The 16,391-nt window shown below is 44.0% G+C and overlaps 1 protein-coding gene across 4 annotated transcripts in view; it reads right to left on the bottom strand.

Moving 5' to 3' along the window:
* The window catches only part of MYO9A (myosin IXA), a 182,646-nt gene that overhangs the window by 20,983 nt on the left and 145,272 nt on the right, over positions 1-16,391 (bottom strand). For all 4 annotated transcript variants that reach the window (XM_056572794.1, XM_056572795.1, XM_056572797.1 and 1 more), the window contains 4 exons: positions 5,927-6,043; positions 4,791-4,982; positions 4,641-4,688; positions 4,365-4,476 (listed from right to left, as the gene is read on the bottom strand). In XM_056572794.1, coding sequence (XP_056428769.1) covers positions 4,365-4,476; positions 4,641-4,688; positions 4,791-4,982; positions 5,927-6,043 — 469 coding nt within the window. The remainder of the gene's footprint in view (positions 1-4,364; positions 4,477-4,640; positions 4,689-4,790; positions 4,983-5,926; positions 6,044-16,391) is intronic.

Raw genomic sequence — 16,391 nt, 5'->3', positions numbered from 1 at the left:
GTTAGTGGAAATTTTTTGTCGATACTTGCATCATTTCTTGGTAAAAAAATCCAAAATTTCATGAAAAATTTGAAAATTTAGCATTTTTCAAACTTTGAAGGTCTCTGCTTGTAAGGAAAGTGGACATTCCAAATAAATGATATGTTGATTCACATATACAATATGTCTAGTTTGTATTTGCATCATAAAGTTGACATGTTTTTTATTTTTTGAAGACATTATAGACCTTTTTAGTTTAACAGCAATTTTCCATGAAAATTTCAAAATCAGATTTTTTCAGGGACCAGTTCAGTTTCGAAGTGAATTTGAGGGTCTTTATGTTAGAAATACCCTATAATTGACCCCATTATGAAAACTGCACCCCTTAAAGTATTCAAAATGACATACAGAAAGTTTGTTAACCCTTAAGGTGTTTCACAGGAATAGCAGCAAAGTGGAGGAGAAAGTTCTAAATCATTTTTTTTTTTTTACACTAACATGTTCTTGTAAACCCATTTTTTTTTCATTTTACAAGGGGTAATAGGTAAAAATGTCCCCCAAAATATGTAACCCTATTTCTCTTGAGTAAGGAAATACCTCATATGTGGATGTAAAGTGCTATGTGGGTGCACTAGAGGGCTCAGAAGGGAAGGAGCGACAATGGGATTTTAGAGGGCAAATTTTGCTGAAATGGTTTTTGGGGGGCATGTCTCATTTAGGAAACTACACCCCTCAAGGAACGTAACAAGGGGTACAGTGAGCCGTAACACCCCACAGGTGTTTGACGAATTTTCACAATAGTTGGACGTGAAAATGAAAATTTTTATTTTGTTCACTAAAATGCTGGTGTTATCCCAAATTTTTCATTTTTACAAGGGGTAATAGGAGAAATAGCCCCCCAAAATGTATAACACAATTTCTTCTGAGTATGGAAATACCCCATATATGGATGTACAGTGCTCTGCGGGCGAAGAAAAGGTGTGCCATTGGGCTTTTGGAAAGAGAATTGGGTTGGAATAAGAGTCAGGGGCCATGTGCGTTTACAATGCCCCCGTGGTGCCAGAACAGTGGACCCCCCCACATGTGACCCCATTTTGGAAACTACACCCCTCACAGAATTTAATAAGGGGTGCAGTTAGCATTTACACCCCACTGGCATTTGACAGATTTTTTTAACAGTGGGCTGTGCAAATGAAAAATTACATTTTTCATTTTCACGGACCACTGTTCCAAAAATCTATCAGAAACATGTGGGGCGTAAATGCTCACTGTACCCCTTATTACATTACATGAGGGGTGTAGTTTCTCAAATGGGGTCGCATGTGGGGGAGGTCCATTGTTCTGGCACCATGGGGGCTTTGTAAACATACATGGCATACACTTCCAGCCAAATTCTCTCTCAAAAAGCCCAATGGCGCTCCTTCTCTTCTGAGCCCTGTAGTTCGCCCGCAGAGCACTTTACATCCACATATTGGGTATTTTCTTACTCAGAAGAAATGGAGTTACAAATTTTTGGGGGCTTTTTCTCCTATTACCCCTTGTGAAAATAAAAACTTTGGGGTAACACTAGCATTTTAGTGAAAAAAATCAGATTTTTCATTTTCACGTCCAACTTTAACGAAAATTTGTCAAACATCTGTGGGGTGTTAAGGCTCACTATACCCCTTGTTACGTTCCGTGAGGGGTGTAGTTTCCAAAATGGGGTCACATGTGGGTGATTCTTTTTTTGCGTTTATGTCAGAACCGCTGTAACAGCCACCCCTGTGCAAATCACCAATTTAGACCTCAAATGTACATAGTGTGCTCTCACTCCTGAGCCTTGTTGTGCATCCGCAGAGCATTTTACGCCCACATATAGGGTATTTCCGTACTCAGGAGAAATGACGCTACCAATTTTGGGGGTCTTTTTTTCCTTTTACCTCTTGCAAAAATGAAAAGTATGGGGCAAAATTAGCATATTAGTGTAACATTTTTTATTTTTTTACACTAACATGCTGGTGTAGACCCCAACTTTACCTTTTCATAAGGGGTAAAAGGAGAAAAAGCCACCCAAAATTTGTAGTGCAATTTCTCCCGAGTACGGAAATACCCCATATGTGGCCCTAAACTGTTGCCTTGAAATACGACAGGGCTCCGAAGTGAGAGAGCACCATGCGCATTTGAGGCCTAAATTAGTGATTTGCATAGGGACGGACACAATAGTGTTCCCCACAATAGGTGCCTCCAGCTGTTGCAAAACTCCCAGCATGCCTGAACAGTCAATGGCTGTCCGGCAATACTGGGAGTTATTTTGCAACAGCTGGAGGCTCCGTTTTTGAAACACGTTGAGATGTTTTTAATTTTTATTGGGGGGGGGGGCAGTGTAAGCGGGTGTATATGTAGTGTTTTACACTTTATTTTGTGTTAGTGTAGTGTAGTGTTTTTAGGGTACATTCACACGGGCAAGGGTTCACATCAAGTTTCCCGCTGGGAGTTTGAACTGCGGCGGAAAATTTGCTGCAGCTCAAACTGAAGGGGAAACTTGCTGTAAACCTCCGCCCGTGTGAATGTACACTGTACATTCACATGGGGGGGACTAACCTTTAACTGTTGCAAAACTACAACTCCCAGCATGCACTGACAGACCGTGCATGCTGGGAGTTGTAGTTATGCAACAGATGGAGGCACACTGGTTGGGAAACATTAAGTTAGGTAACAGACTACCACAGTGTTTCCGCACGAGTGTACCTCCAGCTGTTGCAAGACTACAACTCCCAGCATGCATGGTCTTTCATGCTGGGAGTTGTAGTTTTGCAACAGCTGGAGGCACACAGGTTGGGAAACACTGAGTTAGGAAACATACAGTGTTTCCCAACCAGTGTGCCTCCAGTTGTTGCAAAACTACAACTCCCAGCATGCCCGGAGAGCCGAAGGGCATGCTGGGAGTTGTAGTTTTGCAACATCTGGCCCTTCAGATGTTGTCGAACTACAACTTCCAGCATGCCTGGAAAGTCTTGGCATGCTGGGAGTGGTAGTTTTGCAACATCTAGAAGTGCACAGTTTGGAAACCACTATACAGTGGTCTCCAAACTGTAGCCCTCCAGATGTTGCAAAACTACAACTCCCAGCATGCCCAGACAGCCTTTGGCTATCTGGGCATGCTGGGAGTTGTAGTTGTGAAATATATGCAGCAGTGAAGATCACTTACCAGATTTTCACTGCTGCATACCTGCTGCAGTCCCCGGCTGTGTGCTGGCGGTCCCCCCCGGTAACCGCCGTATCCATCTTTGTCCCGCTCTGCCCGAACTTCCAGAGCGGGGATCTCAACTTTGACCACATGCCCTGTGATTTGCCGATCGCCCAGGGGATAGGAGGAGGTGGCAACCCTGCCATCTCGCTCCTATACTTTAGGATGCTCGGCACTGTCTCTAACAGCTCCGATCATCCCTATTTTCCGGGCTATCGGGTCACCAGAGACCCGATCAGCCCTTAAAAGCCGTGATCCGCTGGTCAGAATTGACTGGCTAATCACCGCGATCACAGACAAGGAGGGGGTCTCAAGACCCCCCCCCTGGGCGATATCCCGGGATGGCTGCTGATAGATATCAGCAGTCATCCCATTCCGATCACCGTGTCCAGAGACGCAGTGATCCAGGAAAGCTGCGCCGTAAATGTACGGCGCTCTGCACTATCAGCACCGTACATTTACGGCGCTCGTCCTTAAGGGGTTAAAAGAAAATGTTTTCAAGTGGAGTACCAGTTTAAATGGGAAATGTGGACACATAGAACTTTTTAGGGGGTAATGTAGCTGTCACATTGTATAGGGAAGAGCAGTATGAAAATCAAAGAAATGTGGCTAAAAGCAGAAGAGATAGGTATATGGTGATTGTCAAAGTTAGGGTCGACAGGGCTTTCACTGTAACCTGCAGCAAGCTTGGTTATGACCTTACTTTAATGCACAGTCAATGCTCAATAAGCAGGTAAAATAAGGAGATAAAGCATGTATTTTCCTACTGCATAGTATCCCCCCGTGAGGCAGCATATCCTGGCATAGGTAGAGAGCAGAACAACCAGTAGAGCCATCAAGAGCTAATCAGGTCATGGTCTTCAGTTATACAGTGCCCATTGCTTGGCTCTACTTTCTCCCCAATATTAAATTCCCACTCTGATTAGCTAGATCTTCCAGCCAATCACAGGTCCTACAGATCAGCACTAAACATGTGGCTTTATAGATTCATATGGTTTCAAGGTACAAAGGTCCAGGGAAGACCACTGATAATACTGTAACCTGAGAAACCTCTGTATCACATAATACAGCATCTTAGCTCAACAAAATACAGATCTCTTCTGAGGCGCAAACACAAAGGAATATTTGATGTGCAACATTTCATATGCTAAAATCTTACATTTACAAACAGCAGCTCGGTCCATGATCCAGATAAGAGAAGAACAGAACTCGCAGTATGTGGGAATGTTGTACTGAGTGGCTTTAAATATATGCCCATTGTGTTCCTCAACCTAAAAGGGGAAAATAGAAAAAGGGAAAAAAGATGTAAATGTAAGTGAGAAAACAGAACAAAATTGGAAAACAAGAAAACAAATAGAAAACAAAAACAGAAGGAAAATATTAGGGTAAGGCATAGCAGGGAAAAAAAAAAGTATGACAGCTGAATTTTACTTACAATATCTGACTCTTTTTTCCGCCTTTTCTTTCTTTCTGGTTTTTGGGTCTAGTAAGAAATAATATCCAAATATGCGCAATTGAAAAAACTATCCTGTTTTATGTAGCAAGATCAAGCATTTTTTGTTCACACAGTATACAAAACAATTACCTTTCCTAGGGTATAATTTAGGGGTTTATATTCAGTGACAAATTCATCTAGGAAAATTTTGAACGTATTGATCCAAACTCGCACTGGGGATTCGTTCCAGCTTCTCTGTTGATGTTGCTTCATGGTCTTGTCTAGGATCTGCTCAAAAAGTGCCCCAAGGTCCCTGTATCGGATGCTCTTCCCATCTTCACCCTGTTAAAAAGTTTAGGAAATATTCAATAGACAGATTTTAAAACTGCATATAAACATTTAAGAATAAAGATTTTATTAGGGCTAAACTTTTTTTTTTTTTTTTTTATGTAAACACTCATTTAACTTATATGTCAGCAAAATGTTTAGGATGATGGCGGTGTCAGGGGCAGTAATAAGAGCTTTTTACAATCAGAAGTTCAGATTCCAGCAAAAGTGTAGATATTCTTTACTGTATGCTTCTGTATAGGAAAGTGCAGCAGATTACACTTTTTTATGCAGAGGAAAAAAAGGAATGCTGTCTAAAGGCCCTACATGGGGTGATTCTCGGTCAAATAAGCCAATATTACCAACCCTGTATAATAGGGCAATCATTATGTCAACAAATAAGCAAATGTTCAATAATTGATTTCAGTCTTAACCAGCAAAAATAAATAAATCATTGTCTGCCAGCCACACATCTCCCTGGTCAGTAGGGGATGTGCGGGTGAAGAACGATCCGATGATCATTCTTGTGCCCCCCCCCCGCCCCCAGAGATTGCTCAAACTGTTTAATCGGCTCTGTCAATGAGCGCCGATTTACAAGAGATTTACAAGACTGGGTTGGGTGTAAAAGGAAAAAAGGCATGGGTCAAAATGTTGTTAAACAACTATACATGAATGAAGCCAAAAGGATTTTACCCTACCCTGAAAAAGTGCCTGAGCTGTATTTTATTATAGCTTGCAAAATAAATGTCAAGAAAGACCAGACAAACTGCTATTAAGGAAAGGGAGTTTAGGAAAAGAGCATGCTTCATAGGGATCATTAGCCAATAACATAGTACAGATACATGTTAAAATATATATTTTCCATAATAAAAAGGTGGCCCATAGGCTTTAGCCATATTTATTCATGAAAATGAACAGCTTTAACATTCAGCATATGCAATACATTTTGAAATGGTTACCATAAGTGAACTGGAGTAGAGGCTGAAAATGTTCTGGCGGAATTCTTTTAAAGCTCGCTTGAAAAGAACATCAACCATAGAATCCTTTTTTCCATCTTCTGAATCCAGATCACTGATCTTGAAGAGAAAAAAATACTTATGAACAAAGATATAGGTAAAACATTAACTTTGTGTTATCTACAACATGTCTGAGATCCAATGCCAAATCAATTTATGGTGCTTTAAAATACACAACTGATTCATCTAATCTAAAGCAAAACTAACACTGAGACTTTATCTAGCAAACCCTCATGTACCTAGGAAAATATGCTGGCTGAACAGGAACTCAGATATAGATATGATTCACACTTCGAATAATATCACAATAAAATACTAAAAAGATACTCATCTTTAGATAACACTTACCAGATGATGCCCCTTCTATGCCCTGTCAAGGGGAAATTTTGTTCTTTTTACATGACTTATCCCTTTCCATGCTTAGCCGCGCTCAGGTGGAGGCATTTGATGCCCCCTTTTACAGTTAAAGAGGTGGAACAGGCCATATGTGATCTTCCTCATGGGAAGACCCCCGGTTTAGATAGGATGACAGGCAATTGGAATGGGATGAATGAGGAGCCACTGGCCCCTATACTCCTAAAATTGTTTCACTCGATAGCCGCTGCTGATGGACTTCCGGACTGTATGAGAGAGGCATTAATTGTAGTGCCCCCTAAGCCTGGAAAGGATCCGCTGCTGCCTTATACTTAAAGACCTATTTCCCTTTTGAATGTTGATATAAAGTCTTGGCTAGAGTGCTGGCTACTCGCTATGTGGGGTCATTAATGCTATCATTCATCCTGACCAAACTGGGTTTATGCCGGGTAGGACCACTGATGCTTTCCTGCTGGTGTGGTGGTTAGTCTGGATATTTACAAAGCCTTTGACTCAGTGTTGTGGCATTATCTGTGGGAGGTGCTAGTTGCTTTTGGGTTTGGTCCACAGTTCCGTGCTTGGGTTCGCTTGCTATATGATAGTCCTAGGGCCCGTATTCAAACTAACTTGGATGTTTCTGTTCCCTTTCTCCTGGGTCGTGGGACGAGGCAGGGGTGCCCGCAATCTCCCTTCCTTTTTGTGCTGGCAATGGAGCCGTTTGAGGCAGCATTATGCTGGGACCCTACTATCTGTGGTATTCCCAGGGGGTCTATTGTCAAGAAGGTTTCCCTTTATGCAGATGACACTCTGGTATATTTCATGCATAAAGATGGGAACCAATATACAAATAAAAAATGGGGTGCTGTGAACTGTGAACAAAGAGAAAAGCTAGCCACTATATCAAGATGCACACCACAATTGGTACTGTAAACACATTTATAAATCTTTATTGAATCACACAACAAAAGCACAGACATTTAAAACCACTTAAAAACATCAAAGAACATGGTGGAGGATTATAATCCAAAAAACCACCTACCCCCCCAGTATACACAATAAGTAAATGGTAAGGGCCCCTGGAATGAGAGCCAGAGAGAGAGGACCCACCCGCATCAAGCAAGCTGGAAGCAAATAACAAGTATTGCCATGACCCAAGCAAAGATCACAAATAACTATCCCAACAAGCTGGTGCTAAGCTATAGCTGACTGTAGAATAATGTTCATATGTGCCAGGGGCTATAAATATACTAATATACATGGTTTCCCACAGGTTTTATTGATGTATTAGTATATTTATTTCCACACAACATAGCACACCTCACTCCTGAGGAAGCGCTCTTGCAGGACAGCGGAACGCGTGGTTGGTGAGGTAGCCTTTGGCACATATGCACATTATTCAACAGTCAGCTATAGCTTAGCACCAGCTTGTTGGGATAGCCATTTGTGATCTTTCCTTGGGTCATGGAAATACTTGTTATTTGCTTCCAGCTTGTTTGATGCAGATGGGTCCTCTCACTCTGGCACTCATTCCAGGGACCCTTACCATTTACTTATTGTGTATACCAGGGGAAGGTAGGTGGTCATTTTTGTTATAATCCTCCACCATGTTCTTTGATGATATTTTTAAGTGGTTTTAACCTCTTAAGGACGCAGGGCGTATGGATATGCCCTGCATTCCGAGTCCTTAAGGACGCAGGGCGTATCCATACGCCCGTGGGAATTCCGGTCCCCACCGCTAGTCGGTTGGGGACCGGAGCCGGATGCCTGCTGAAATCGTTCAGCAGGCATCCCGGCATATCGGCCAGGGGGGTCATTATGCCCCCCCATGTCGGCGGTCGCCGCAGATCGCTGGACAATTCAGTCCAGCGATCTGCGGCGATTCCGGGTCAATCGGGTCTCCAGTGACCCGGTGACCCGGAATTGCTGGCTGTTCAGGGCCGTCAGAGATGGCCCCGAACAGCCAGAGCCTGCAGGGGTGAGGTGGCACTGGTGCCACCTCACGATCGCCCTGATTCGTCGGCCGATTTACCGGCCGACCAATCAGGGCGCCTGCTGTCGTTGTCACTCCCGCACACGCTCCGCCCTTCTTCCGGAGGGCGTGAGCGGGTGCGGGAAGACGACCTCGGGTGCTGGGGACCCCGATCCCCGGCGTCCATGTTGGGATCGGGGCCCCAGGAGCGACGGCGGCGGCGAGGGACAGTCCTGCGATGGAACAGCAGCAGGAGGTGAGTTACAGCCTCCTGCTGTTGCTTAGCAACAGCTCCCAGCATGCAAAAAGGGCATGCTGGGAGCTGTAGTTATGCAACCGCAGGAGGCAGACCACCACAACTCCCAGCATTCCCTTATGGGCATGCTGGGACTTATGGTTTTGCAACAGCTGGAGGCACATTTTTTCTATGGAAAAGTGTACCTTCAGCTGTTGTATAACTACAACTCCCAGCTTGCACAAACAGCTAAAGTGCATGCTGGGAGTTGTAGTGGTGCATCTGCTGGTTGCATAACTACAACTCCCAGCATGCCCGTTGGCTGTCGGTGACTGCTGAGAGTTGTAGTTTTGCAACAGCTGAAGGCACACTGGTTGTGAAACCCATTTTTTTTTTTTTACCTAACTCAGTGTTTCACGACCGGTGTGCCTCCAGCTGTTGCAAACTACAACTCCCAGCAGTCACCTTACACCATACATGCTGGGAGTTGTAGTTTTGCAACAGCTGGAGGCACACTGGTTTTGAAACACTGAGTAAGGTCACAAACTCAGTGATACATAACCAGTGTGCCTACAGCTGTTGCAAAACTAAAACTCTCAGCTTGTACAGTCTGTCAGCGCATGCTGGGAGTTGTAGTTTTGCAACAGCTGGATGTCCCCCCCAATGTGAATGTACAGGGTACACTCACATGGGCGGAGGCTTACAGTAAGTATCGGGCTGCAAGTTTGAGCTGCAGCAAATTTTCTGCAACAGCTCAAACTGCCAGCGAGAAACTACTGTGAACCCCCGCCCGTGCGACTGTACCCTAAAAACACTACACTAACAAAAAATAAAATAAAAAGTAAAAAACACTACATATACACATACCCCTAAACAGCCCCCCTCCCCTCCCCAATAAAAATGAAAAACGTCTGGTACGCCACGGTTTCCAAAACGGAGCCTCCAGCTGTTGTAAAACAACAACTCCCAGTATTGTCGGACAGCCGTTGACTGTCCAGGCATGCTGGGAGTTTTACAACAGCTGGAGGCACCCTGTTTGGGAATCACTGGCGTAGAATTCCCCTATGTCCACCCCTATGCAATCCCTAATTTAGGCCTCAAATGCGCATGGCGCTCTCACTTTGGAGCCCTGTCGTATTTCAAGGCAACAGTTAAGGGTCACATATGGGGTATCGCCGTACTCGGGAGAAATTGTGTTACAAATTTTGGGGGGTATTTTCTGCTTTTACCCTTTTTAAAAATGTAAAATTTTTGGGAAAAGAAGCATTTTAGGTTTTTTTACATATGCAATTTTTTTTTTTACATATGCAATAGTCGTGAAACGCCTGTGGGGTATTAAGGTTCACTTAACCCCTTGTAACATTCCCCGAGGGCTCTAGTTTCCAAAATGGTATGCCATGTGTTTTTTTTTTGCTGTCCTGGCACCATAGGGGCTTCCTAAATGCGGCATGCCCCCAGAGCAAAATTTGCTTTCAAAAAGCCAAATGTGACTCCTTCTCTTCTGAGACCTGTAGTGCGCCAGCAGAGCACTTTTCACCCCCACATGGGGTGTTTTCTGAATCGGGAGAAATTGGGCTTCAAATTTTGGGGGGTATTTTCTGCTTTAACCCTTTGTATAAATGTAAATTTTTTTGGGAAACCAAGCATTTTAGGTTAATTTTTTAATTTTTTTTTACATATGCAAAAGTCGTGAAACACCTGTAGGGTATTAAGGTTCACTTTACCCCTTGTTACGTTCCCCGAGGGGTCTAGTTTCCAAAATGGTATGCCATGTGTTTTTTTTTTTGCTGTCCTGGCACCATAGGGGCTTCCTAAATGCGGCATGCCCCCAGAGCAAAATTTCCTTCAAAAAAGCCAAATGTGACTCCTTCTCTTCTGAGACCTGTAGTGCGCCAGCAGAGCACTTTTCACCCCCATATGGGGTGTTTTCTGAATCGGGAGAAATTGGGCTTCAAATTTTGGGGGGTATTTTCTGCTATTACCCTTTTTAAAAAAGTAAAACTTTAGGGAAACCAAGCATTTTAGGTAAAAATTTTTTTTTTTTTTACATATGCAAAAGTCGTGAATCACCTGTGGGGTATTAAGGTTCACATTACCCCTTGTTACGTTCCCCGAGGGGTCTAGTTTCCAAAATGGTATGCCATGTGTTTTTTTTGCTGTTCTGGCACCATAGGGGCTTCCTAAAGGTGACATGCCCCCCAAAAACCATTTGACGCTCCTTCCCTTCTGAGCCCTCTAATGCGCCCGCCGAACAATTAACATAGACATATGAGGTATGTGCTTACTCGAGAGAAATTGGGTTTCAAATACAAGTAAAAATTTTCTCCTTTTTACCCCTTGCAAAAATTCAAAAATTGGGTCTACAAGAACATGCGAGTGTAAAAAATTGTGTAAAGATTGTTAATTTTCTCCTTCACTTTGCTGCTATTCCTGTGAAACCCCTAAAGGGTTAAAACGCTGACTGAATGTCATTTTGAATACTTTGGGGGGTGCAGTTTTTATAATGGGGTCATTTATGGGGTATTTCTAATATGAAGACCCTTCAAATCCACTTCAAACCTGAACTGGTCCCTGAAAAAAAGCGAGTTTAAAAATTTTTTTAAAAATTGGAAAATTGCTGCGGAACTTTGAAGCCCTCTGGTGTCTTCCAAAAGTAAAAACTCATCAATTTTATGATGCAGACATAAAGTAGACATATTGTATATGTGAATAAAAAAAAAATATTTGGAATATCCATTTTCCTTACAAGCAGAGAGCTTCAAAGTTAGAAAAATGCCAAATTGTCAAATTTTTCATCAAATTTGGGGATTTTTCACCAAGAAAGGATGCAAGTTACCAAAAATTTTTACCACTAAGTTAAAGTAGAATATGTCACGAAAAAACTATCTCGGAATCAGAATGATAACTAAAAGCATTCCAGAGTTATTAATGTTTAAAGTGACAGTGGTCAGATTTGCAAAAAATGGCCGAGTCCTTAAGGGGAAAACGGGCTCAGTCCTTAAGGGGTTAAATGTCTGTGCTTTTGTTGTGTGATTCAATAAAGATGTATACATTTTTTTTACAGTACAATTGTGGTGTGCATCTTGATATAGTGGCTAGCACATGTCATGCTCTGGGATCCTTCTACTGGCAGGGAAAATCTCCCAGACTTAGTCGGGCTCTCCTCCAGGCTCCTAAGCGGCATGGCGGCTTAGCTGCCCCTGATGTCTATAACTATTTTCTTGCCTACCAAGTGGTCTATGCAGCGTGGTGAATCGATCTGGATCCGTCCAATTCGGGGATGACTTTGGCTGAAGCAATTATGGGTTCCTATGAAGCTCTTACTAACACACTCTACAGGTATCACTCTCACTCGTCCTTTCCTATTCCCCTTCAAACTATAGATAAAGTATGGTCCGTGGTGTCGAGGGAATATCCGCAGTCTCTGGTATCTCCTTGTGCGGGAATGTACATTTACCTCACCTACATGGGTTATGAGAGGCCAGTTTCTGGGGTTCTCATAGTGATCAACTTGCTTGGGTAGAATCAGGTTTTCTTATCCTTCTCGGATATGAAGGAATGTTATAGCTTCACTGGAAATGCCTTTAATAGGTATCTTCAGCTTAGGCATGCGGTTCAGGCGCAGTTTGGCTCCATGATGTTTACTCCTGTGTTTTCTGAGGTAGAGCTTTTCCTGGGGACTATGGATCTTTCTAAACCCCTAACTCCTATGCTCTCCTCCAGACACTGGGGCCTAGCCCTTTCTCACTAGCGTTTCATAAATGGGTGGCTGATATCCCGGATTTGTCTGAAAGTCAGTGGAAGGAGGTTGAAGGCTCATAATATTCCACAGTAATCAGTAGTAGAGATATGTTGATCCAATCTAGATATGTTTTGAGATTGTATTATACCCCTGCTAAGTTGAAACGCATCAGTGTTTCTTAGTCTCATCTGTGTTTCCGCTGTTCTTCTGAAATCGGTACCTTTTTGCATGCTGTGTGGGAGTGTCCCCTCATTGCTCTCTTCTGGAGGGAGGTGATGGGGTTTTTGCCTGACAATCTTGACTACCCTTTCTTACTCACCCCTATGGTATGCCTACTGAGAGGTGGTTTCTAGTTCGCATAGATGCCTACTGATTTGCTTCCTGCTGTTCTGTGTCTGTAAAGTGGTAGTAATGACCAGGAAGGACACTTCCCCTCCCCCGCTGTCTCCTTGGTTGACTTTGGTTAACATATATGCCCCATTATACCAGGCTTTGTATGTGAGTCATAAGAAATTTGACAAGGTATGGATCCTATGGCTTCTGCTGGATGTGTCGGCGGACCCCCCGGCTAGACTATCCCAATAGCTTTTCTAAGTTTGCTGCTGTTCTTACGGGACGGGATATTGGGGTTACCGGGGATGTGTGCTTGAAGGTGGGCGAGTGTGTCTGTATGTGTTGAGTTTCCTCCGGTTGGGTTTCAGATGCGCCTTTCTGTTTTACTGGTGCAATTTTATGCATACTCTTTATTTCTGGCACTGTGCTGGAGCCGGTCTCTGAGACCTACGGAGTCTGTAGTATATGTTCTATCTTGTTCCACCATGGGTGGTGTTTGTTAATTAAATTGCTCAGCTACTAACTTACTATGAACTTTGCCCAAAATAACATCACACTTCTGAACTACAGATACCTCACCACTATATACATGTACAGGTGGGGGAGAGGGGTTGGAGATTTAGGGTGTCGGGTGTCAGAACCTTACTGATCAGCAATTGATGGCCTATACTAGCAAACATAATTCAATCACCAGACTTAGGTAGAGTCCATTTTCTGTTTCGTTATAGCAGTAGCAGGAGATAATTTAAGTTATTAACAAATCTAATGAGGGGCTCAACGTATATAGCCAAAAGTGTATATAGGATGCTGCTCTAGTGTAACAAACAAACTGAACCAACTTCAAGAAAAAGGATACTATATAAAGCGCACACCTAAATAGTAATTTCAATAAGGCTTTACTTAAACAAAAATTACAAATATAAACAAATCTGCTCAAACATTCATAAAGGTTCAAAATCGGAGCACACTCTATAACCTGACGTAGTGCTGAGGAAGTTGCTTGAAGGCGACGTTACAGGTGAGGTTTCCAGTGGGGCATTTTTCACTATGACCATGCTCTTACTAGGTTATTGTTGGTTATTATATTCCTATACTAATTGCATGACCTGTCCTACCTCATGGATGATGGTGACATTCACTGTGCTTAAAAGGGAACCAATCATCAGATTTTACCCTATATAACGCTTGGCAAAGCGTTGTATAGGGTAAAATCTTTATCCTCACGATCCCCGGGGGACGCTCCTGCCTGCAGGGATTACATAGTGAGGATATGAACTTATAACCTAGTCACCGCCGCGCCCGTAAGTAGTCCCCTGGGGGGGGAGCTCCTCTCACATAGTCCCGTTCTTCAGCCTGCAGTGACGCCCCCTTCACTTGATTGACGGGCCGTGTCATCGCTCTGCTCGCTGAACAGACGGAGCAGAGCAATGACGCGGCCCGTCAATCAAGCGGAGGGGGCGTCGCTGTTGGCCAAAGAACAGGACTAGGTGAGAGAAGCTCCCCGCCCAGGGGACTACTTACGGGTGCGGCCCTGCCCCCTCAATACAAGTCTAAGGGAGGGGGAGTGGACTCCCATATACTTGTGTTTAGGGGGCGGGGCAGTTACGTCACGATACTCCGGCCCATGTATCGCCCATCATCAGGCACACAGCAAAGTTCGCATCATGCAGCAGGTGACACAGGGTGCTGCAGGAGAGGTCGCAGGGGTTCTCAGCAGCGGGACCCCCGCGATCAGACATTTTGGATAGGGGATAAGATGTCTAGGGGCGGAGTACCCCTTTAAGCTATATTCATTCATGTATTTTTGAGATATGTTGGACCAGTGGCCATTTTACTTTGCATAACTTTTACTTAAAGAGTGTTGCTTGGGAGGGGTCCATAGTCCCTTCAGGAAATGGTGTGTTCTCAGATTTTGAGCCTTTTAAATATTTTTAGAAAAGCTGATTTGTTTGTATTTGTGGCTTTCAATCAAGCCATTTTTGTACTTAACCGGTTGCAGTCTAAGGACGAGCCGGCTCGTCCTGAGACGGCAACCGTTGTATGGCACAGGCACCCAACTCGAGCCGTAGCCATACCGGCCAGCCCCCAGCTGATTCCTGTAGCTGGGGCCAGCGTTAATAGCCGACATGCGGCAATTGCTGCGGCCGGCTATCAACCCTTTAGCTCGCCACTGTCAAAGTTGACAGCTGCGTCTAAAGGGACATTTAAACCATTCCTGGCGATCCACTGCTGAAGTAGCCGGAGGGCTTACCTCACGTCCTATGTTGGCTGCTGTGCTGTGAATGATAAAGCCTGGCAGGGGCCCCCTAAGGGGACTAAAAGTGTAAAAAAAAAAAAAAGTTGAATAAAAAGTTTAAAAAAAACACCCATTAACCACTTTTAAAAGTTAAAATCACCCCCCTTTTCCCAAATTCCATATAAAAAAACATGTAACCATAATAAAAATAAACATATTTTATCGCTATGTGCGTAAATGTCCGAACTATAAAAATATATTGTTAATTACACTGCACAGTTAATGGCGTACGTGCAGAAAAATTGTCCAAAATAGAGTATTTTTGGTCACTTTTTATATCATGAAAAAATTTATAAAAAGCAATCAATAAGTCAGATCAATACTAAAATAGTACCGCTAAAAACTTCTGATCATGGCATAAAAAAATTTGCCCTAATACCGCCTCGTACAATTTTAAACGTATTAGTTTTCGTGCATGTAGTTATGATTTTTTTCGGAATTAAAGACAAAAACCTATATAAGTAGGGTATCATTTTAATTGTATGGACCCACAGAATAAAGAGAAGGTGTCCTTTTTACTGAAAAATGTACTGCATAGAAACAGGAGCCCCCAAAACTTACAAAATGGTGTTTTTTTCTTCAATTTTGTTGCACAATAATAATCATTTTTTTGTTGTTGTTTCACTGCAGATTTTTGGGTAAAATGACCGATGTTATCACAAAGTAGAATTGGTGGTGCAAGTGGCATGGTTTGGATGCCAAGCTAAGTGGTCACACGCTCCGGAGCTCCCGGCGCTCGACCTGAAGTACCCTGCTATATACCCTGTATAAATGGCCGGTTCCTACCTCTGTGGCGCTCCAGTGTCGGGGAAAGTCTCCAGGACCCTGCTGGAGTGAGGCGGTGACGTGAGCGGTGGTCCGGTGGTGAGCTTTCCTGCTGGGGGCGGCTGACTCGCCGGTGGGATCCTGAGGAGGGAGCTGGTCTCTCCTACTGTGGTTGCTCGGAGGCTCCTAGACTGATCTACGGAGCAGTTGCCGGTTCCTGTTGGTCCCCTGGCCTGGGCTGCATCGCTTAAGGGGTGAAGCCGGGGAGCCGCCATTACAGGCTTCGTGGGCGGGGCTTCCTCCGTTGCCTAGGTTACTCAGTGTGGCCTGGTGTGATGTCCCTGCGGCTCCCAGCTGAGTCTGTGACTGTGGATCTGGCTGGACTCCCTGCTGCTTCCATCTGTGCCCCTGCATCCTTCTACCCTGCCATAAAAGGGTGGCTCAGTTTCTTTATTAGGCTAGACGGTTTCCTCAATCTGCTGTGACTACTGCTGCTGGACCACCTTCTGACCAACTCTACTCTGCCAGGCCTCAGGGGGCTCTCCAAGGCCCACTCCTGCATGAGTATCCAGGCTTGTGAGTACTTTGGAGGGTGGCTGCTGTCTTGCTGGGACTTGTGGTGCGTGGTGGTCAGCCTGCGACCTTTGCTATCAGCTGTGGGCCCTGCTACTGCCCTGAGTGCTTCTCCTCTTGCATTACTGGGACTGTGTGTCT

This window comes from Hyla sarda, chromosome 4, assembly GCF_029499605.1.
Source record: "Hyla sarda isolate aHylSar1 chromosome 4, aHylSar1.hap1, whole genome shotgun sequence".
Taxonomy (NCBI): Eukaryota; Metazoa; Chordata; class Amphibia; order Anura; family Hylidae; genus Hyla; species Hyla sarda.
The sequence above is the reverse complement of the archived record's forward strand: the minus strand, read 5'-3'. Positions and strand labels throughout refer to the sequence as shown.